The sequence below is a fragment of the Aspergillus ambiguus genome (assembly GCF_047715705.1).
Source record: "Aspergillus ambiguus strain CBS 117.58 unplaced genomic scaffold BDV59scaffold_42, whole genome shotgun sequence".
Lineage (NCBI taxonomy): Eukaryota > Fungi > Ascomycota > Eurotiomycetes > Eurotiales > Aspergillaceae > Aspergillus > Aspergillus ambiguus.
In genome coordinates, this window is record NW_027395555.1 from 201896 (window position 1) to 208104 (window position 6209).

Consider the following 6209-nt stretch of genomic DNA (forward strand, 5'->3'; position numbering starts at 1 on the left):
CGGATATAAAAGAGTCTCTGCAGAATCTCTAGGAATCATGACTATGCATTGGTGTACTCCGTAGTCGCAGTAGCGGATATGATTGCTTACATAATACTGAAGCTATCACCTGCTCTCCGCCGCGCAACTCCAACTCCCCTCATTCATCCCGCAGGACAACCATTCTTGATTGAATTCGTTCAGTGTGCCCCCAGGGCCAGGAGGGCAAGATGGAGACCATATCTAGGATATCATCCATGCTGGAAACAGGTACGTATCGTGTGATTCCACCTCCAGGGTTACGTGGTCGATGGTACCTGACTTGAATGTTGGATAGCTCGAGAGCTCACCCTTGAGGCTGCCCAGTCCGCGTCCATAAACAGGACGTCTATAACAGGTCTCACGTCCCGGAACCACAATACTGCCCATATAAAAAAGCTACTAGACAGTCGCAATGACCGGGAAGTCTTGGATGGCATGCGAAGAGTGATCACCGTACGGAATGACAACCCCCGCGTGGATTGGTGCTCCAACTTACCTTTGAACAGTTGATGTATAGCTCCGAATCGTCTCTTCCCTTTTTTTCAGCGGTTGTCAAAAATGTAGCGAGTGCAAATCTCGAAGTGAAGAAGCTCGTCTATATCTACCTGGTCCATCACGCCGAAGCCGAACCCGATCTTGCCCTCTTATCGATCAACACGATACAGAAATCGCTTACGGACCAAAACCCCCAAGTGAGAGCTCTCGCGCTCCGTACAATGTCTGGCATCCGGGTACCTGTTATCAGTCAGATCGTGTCACTAGCGATCAAGAGAGGCTGCGGCGATATGAGTCCACATGTCCGAAAGGCGGCGGCGCTAGCTATTCCCAAATGCTATCGATTGGATCCCAGTACCCTACCACAACTGATTGGCTATCTCGCTACCCTCCTGGGAGACAGTCAGTATTTTGTTGCTGGACCTGCCATTTCCGCCTTCCTCGAAGTCTGTCCCGATAGAATTGACCTCATCCACAAACACTACCGGGGCTTGGTAAAGAAGCTGGTCGACATGGACGAATGGGGCCAGATTGCTACGCTCCGTCTATTGACATTTTACGCCCGGAAGTGCTTTCCTCGCAAGACCCAAAAGGTCAAACAGGCTATATCCAAAGGGTTCTATGAGGATGAGAATGAAACGGAAAATGACGGCGAGGAATATGATGTTCCCATACTAGATCCTGATCTCGAACTCCTGCTGCGAGCCTGTAAGCTCCTTCTACACAATCGCAATGCTGCCGTGATTGTGAGCGTTGTCCGTTGTTTCCTTTACCTTGCTCCGCCGGAATATCTTGCTGCTACCGTGGGTCCTTTGGTCGCCCTTCTACGGAGTCCTCAAGACATGCAGCAGATTGCACTCTACAACATCGTCGTTGTTGCTCTCCGACAACCTCAAGCATTCATAAAATACACCACGCATTTCCTGGTGCATGCCACTGACCCGCCTCATGTGTGGCGTCTCAAGCTCGAAGTTCTGACGATTCTTTTCCCTCATTGTGGACTGCATTTGAAAGGCGTCATTCTTAGCGAGCTACAACACTTCTCCCAAGGCACGGACCCTGATCTCGTGCGAGAGAGCGTCCGCGCAACCGGCCGATGCGCGCAGAGTGACCCCAGCACCGCCGATCTTTGTCTCCGCACCCTCCTTAGCCAAATTACCAGTTTGGACGACAACCTTGTATCGGAGTCGTTGACTGTCATCAGGCATTTGATCCAGCAAGACCCAGCGTCTCATGAAAAGACAGTTATTCAGTTGGTGAAACATCTGGGCCTGACGAACAATCCCGACGCCAGAGCAACAATTGTCTGGCTTGTTGGAGAATTCGCCGGTCTGGAACCGGAAAGGAATTTTGCCCCCGACGTCCTGCGGATTATGGTGAAGGACTTTGCGAACGAGTCCGAGTCAGTGAAGCAGCAAATTATCCTACTTGGAGCTAAAGTATACTTGCATCATCTTTTACGAAACCCTCCCAAAGAGCCCGAGTCTACGCCCGTCACTCAGCAGGAGCACAGCAATGAGTGGGCAGACAACGAGAACGAGGGCGAAAAGGAGCAAAGTTCACCGCAAACTGAGCCGGAAGAGGATAGAATCACGCTTCTGTGGCGATATCTCCTCCTTCTCGCCAGATACGACACTTCGTACGACCTGCGGGATCGCGCTCGCTTATACAAAGCTCTTCTTGCGTCACCTTCATCGACGCAGCTTGCGAACCTCCTTCTTCTCGCACCCAAGCCCGTACCGCATGCTCCAAGTCCGTCGGAAACGCGGAAGGACCTGCTCATCGGATCGTCGACGCTGATTGTGGGTCCGGACGCCGGGCTTCATGGACTTAGAGGCTATGAGAAACTTCCAGACTGGGTTGAGCTGGGGCATGAGCCGGATCCTAAGTTACGGGAAAATGATGTAAAACCTGAGTTTGTGGATAGGTCGTCCATGACCGCTGGTGAGAGGCTCGACAGAGCCCTCAGAGACCACGAACAGAATGCTGCGTCGGTAAACCAGCAACAAAACGGTCGTGCGAAGGCGCAGGCAGCGTCGAAGAACAAGACTCTTGATGAATGGCTCGAGGATGAATCTGAGACTGAAGAAGAGACTGGAAGTGAAGAAGTGACGGATTCGGAGGAGTATGAGACGGAAGAGGAGACCGACGAGGAAACGGACGAGGAAGAGGAAGAGGAAGAAACCGATTCAGAGCCCGAAGAGGGCCGACAACTTCTGGCTGGGGGAGCTCCGGTTCAGGGAGCAACCGGAGCCATCTCTTGATGGTCATGTTAGGTCTGCCTTGTAGATAGATATGCATATAAACGAAACCCAAACGCCTTCGTCCCTTCGATCCAGATGTAGATACGTCTCACGTGCCCCACTGGTCAGGTACACATACTCGAACAGGCGGTGGGAAGGGGCAGAATCCCACCGACTCCGCGGCCAAATATGGTGGCTCCGCGTCAATATTCGGTCTTACAGTGTTCATTTCCTCTCCATCCGACCATGGACTAAGTCTGTCCGCCGGATTTCGCTTACAGACCACTAATGAGGAATTACGAATTGCCCGCGGCCCTCTCGTTCTCCCTCATCTAGCCCTTCGTCGCCCGACCGCTCGTCGGCATCTCGCTCACCCTCGACCCTGGCGCCGCCGTGGCCATGATGCGAACTCCTTCAGGAACCTTACAAACAGACATTTCCCTTCTCGAGTTGACCCGCATACTGTTCACCTTCGGCCTTTCTCACGGACGCGTCTATTGATACCCTTGGGGAGTCCCGGGGTGCCCACTATCGGAACGATCCTTACTTCGTTCATCGTTATTTTCCCTTATCCTTCTTTCTGTACCAATATAAAGAATTTTCTGGGCGTTTGTTAGATCCGAATCGACCACCATGCCTGGCTTACCGGGTAGGCACCCCTGTCTTCCCCGTCGCGGTCTTCATCCGTCCGGTGTGTGCTGACACTAGGCGATAGCTAGCATCGACTTGGACGAATGCATTGAGAGGCTCTATAGAAAGGAGCTATTGGCAGACTCCGTCATCGAGGCGATTTGCGCCAAGGCGAAAGAGCTGCTTATGAAGGAGAGCAATGTCGTCCACATTGCAGCTCCGGTGACGGTGGTCGGCGATATCCACGGACAGTTCTTCGACATGATCGAGATCTTCAAGATCGGAGGGTTCTGTCCGAACACGAACTACCTGTTTCTAGGTGAGCACGCTTCCCCCTTCCCCCTCCGCAAGCGCGCCCCAAATCCAAGCTAACGCTCCCCGTTCCCCTGCAGGCGACTACGTCGACCGCGGCCTGTTCAGCGTGGAGACGATCTCGCTGCTGGTGTGCCTGAAACTGCGATACCCGCAGCGCGTGCACCTCATCCGCGGGAACCACGAGTCCCGCGGCGTGACACAGTCGTACGGGTTCTACACGGAGTGCGCGCGGAAATACGGCAACGCCAACGTGTGGCACTACTTCACGGACATGTTCGACTTCCTCACGCTGAGCGTGGTCATCAACGACCAGATCTTTTGCGTGCACGGCGGCCTGTCGCCCTCCATCCACTCGATCGACCAGATCAAGATCATCGACCGCTTCCGTGAGATCCCGCACGAGGGCCCCATGGCCGATCTGGTCTGGTCGGACCCGGACACCGAGCGCGACGAGTTCTCGCTGTCGCCGCGCGGCGCTGGCTACACGTTCGGCGCGCAGGTCGTGCGCAAGTTCCTCGAGGTCAACAGCATGTCGCACATCCTGCGCGCTCACCAGCTGTGCCAGGAGGGATACCAGGTCCTGTACGACGACCGGCTGAGCACGGTGTGGAGCGCGCCGAATTACTGCTACCGCTGCGGCAATCTGGCCAGCGTGCTGGAGGTGAGTGACACGGGCGAACGGTATTTCAATATTTTCGATGCGGCGCCCGAGAATGACATCCATCGTGGGGAGCAGCAGGCGCAGCAGAACAAGGATGGTCAGAGTCCTGTCATCGATTACTTTTTGTGATACCCTTTTTCTTTTCTTTTTCTCTGTGCGTGGGTTTTCGTTTATTGCTTTCGTATTCAGCAGGATTGGGGTTCAGTAAATAAGAAGGGAATTTAGACAGCGTTTCGAGACAAGATAAGTAGAAAGCAGACATACTTCTATGCAATACCTGGCGGGGTGGTTCGATTTACAGGACGTGTATATTGACAGGAAAGAAAGGATATACCGTGATAGAGGAAATGGGGAACGAGACGAGACTTGACCAACGCTAGTGAATCTTGCGAGAGAAGACAAAACAGGAATATGCTGTTCGTGATATAGTCATAGTATCATACGGGAAACCTCGCTCACCAGTCCTTGGCGATGTCGAAGGACCACTCGAATTGCAGGTGCGTGTGGTTGTCGTCATCCAAGAACTTGGAGACGGCGTTGTAGTGGCCGCGGGATATCATTCCCGAGGGAGCCTCGTCCGGAGCGACTGTATGGCTATTAGCGCTGCGGTCTCGACGGGGTCCAGAAGCAGCGGGGGCTTACATTTCTTCTCGTAGGTCTGCTTATCGGTGGTGTTGGGGGCATAGCTTCCCTGGATGGGGGTTAGTCCGGGAAACGAGTAGGTAGTGAGGGTAAGACACCCGGTCAAGAACTCACCAGCATCTCTTCATCCTTGCTCACGCGGATACCCTTGCGCTTGACGACCTGCAGGTACTTGAGACCGCTCAAGACCTCATGATGCACCTGGAAGACGACCTTCATACGGAATTTGGCGCCCTCCTTGATGGTAAACGGTTTGTCCTTGAGGCTATCGAGGGCACCGGGAGCGGAGAGGTCGATGACAACGTCTGGACGGCCTTCGACCTCCAGGCCGAGGGACTTGATGATGCACTTGCGGGGGTCATTGGGGTCCCCGATGGGGTTTCCGGTGTTCAAGCCCAGGGAGGCCTTCCAGCGGTTGAGGGACTCGTCGTTCTTGTCTGCGTAGTGGAAAAGTTAACCGGTGACCCTGATCAGATATCTCGGTAGAGTCGTGATAGGATGGGAGCTGTATGCAGGAGGACGGTGGTGGGACTGGATTGGACAAGGGAATTCGCCGTGGACAGCTGTCACGGATGGTGCGCATAAAATGAGGCAAGGGGTGCATTCTAGAAGCTCAAGCGGGTCCACATACCAAGCTCTGCATACTCCTGGATCGTCTTCTTCTCTCCGAGCTTGAAACCCTCGGTCTGGGAGGCGACGAGATCATCGTTGTGCTCGGTCATTGTTGGGATGGGGTAGTGGGGTAGGGGTGGTAAGTTAGGGGTGGTAGTTTAGGGGAATGGGAGTGGGTTTGGGTGTATTCGGTAGGAGAAGAAATGGAGGAGGAAGTGAATTGGTAGCCGGGGAGAGAGAAGATTGAGAACAGGGGAAGAAGAGATGGGAAATGTTGGATAGGAGGAGGAGGGGTGATTTGGTTGTTTTGCCTGGACTGGGCCAGGAACGCCTGATTCGTCAGGCCACCGGTGGGGTCAGAAAAGCGGTGGGATCGTAGTAGGAGTAGGAGTAGTAGGAGGAAGTACATGGAGTAGGAATGGGAGAAGGGCAGAATTGTAATACCGCCTTCCCTTTACGGGAGGTGGGATCCTTTAGCAAAGCCCCAATACGCGTGCATCTAGTCCATAACACGCATTCTATAGCAAATCAGAATTCATGAAGCTTTTCGTCGTTTATATTAATCGACTACATTTAGTGATCAGTACCGG

At 53.6% G+C, this 6209-nt stretch overlaps 3 protein-coding genes across 3 annotated transcripts; 2 read left to right on the forward strand and 1 right to left on the reverse strand.

The window, feature by feature from the left end:
* Positions 1 to 153: 153 nt before the first annotated feature.
* BDV59DRAFT_118513 (AP-3 complex subunit beta) lies at positions 154 to 2834 on the forward strand. The gene is made up of 3 exons (XM_073686748.1): positions 154 to 249; positions 317 to 474; positions 528 to 2834. The coding sequence occupies exons 1-3, from the start codon at positions 210 to 212 to the stop codon at positions 2778 to 2780; spliced, it is 2451 nt and encodes an 816-aa protein (XP_073544239.1). The 5' UTR covers positions 154 to 209; the 3' UTR covers positions 2781 to 2834.
* A 386-nt stretch (positions 2835 to 3220) lies between these two features.
* On the forward strand, positions 3221 to 4657 carry BDV59DRAFT_118527 (serine/threonine-protein phosphatase). Its single transcript, XM_073686750.1, has 3 exons — positions 3221 to 3408; positions 3475 to 3708; positions 3782 to 4657. The coding sequence occupies exons 1-3, from the start codon at positions 3393 to 3395 to the stop codon at positions 4492 to 4494; spliced, it is 963 nt and encodes a 320-aa protein (XP_073544240.1). The 5' UTR covers positions 3221 to 3392; the 3' UTR covers positions 4495 to 4657.
* Positions 4625 to 5989, reverse strand: BDV59DRAFT_118516 (rho GDP-dissociation inhibitor). Its single transcript, XM_073686749.1, has 4 exons — positions 5639 to 5989; positions 5122 to 5444; positions 5008 to 5056; positions 4625 to 4951 (listed from the first exon to the last, which is right to left on the reverse strand). Exons 1-4 carry the CDS (start codon positions 5727 to 5729, stop codon positions 4821 to 4823), a joined length of 594 nt encoding a protein of 197 aa, XP_073544241.1. The 5' UTR covers positions 5730 to 5989; the 3' UTR covers positions 4625 to 4820.
* Positions 5990 to 6209: the final 220 nt, after the last annotated feature.

Coding starts and splice junctions, on each gene's coding strand:
- BDV59DRAFT_118527 (XM_073686750.1), top strand. Junction 3,709..3,781: donor CACGAACTACCTGTTTCTAG/GTGAGCACGCTT, acceptor GTTCCCCTGCAG/GCGACTACGTCGACCGCGGC.
- BDV59DRAFT_118516 (XM_073686749.1), bottom strand. CDS start 5,729: ATGACCGAGCACAACGATGATCTCGTCGCCTCCCAGACCGAGGGTTTC. Junction 5,445..5,638: donor CCAGGAGTATGCAGAGCTTG/GTATGTGGACCC, acceptor TCCACTACGCAG/ACAAGAACGACGAGTCCCTC. Junction 5,057..5,121: donor GCAAGGATGAAGAGATGCTG/GTGAGTTCTTGA, acceptor ACCCCCATCCAG/GGAAGCTATGCCCCCAACAC.
- BDV59DRAFT_118513 (XM_073686748.1), top strand. CDS start 210: ATGGAGACCATATCTAGGATATCATCCATGCTGGAAACAG. Junction 250..316: donor ATCATCCATGCTGGAAACAG/GTACGTATCGTG, acceptor AATGTTGGATAG/CTCGAGAGCTCACCCTTGAG. Junction 475..527: donor GCATGCGAAGAGTGATCACC/GTACGGAATGAC, acceptor ACCTTTGAACAG/TTGATGTATAGCTCCGAATC.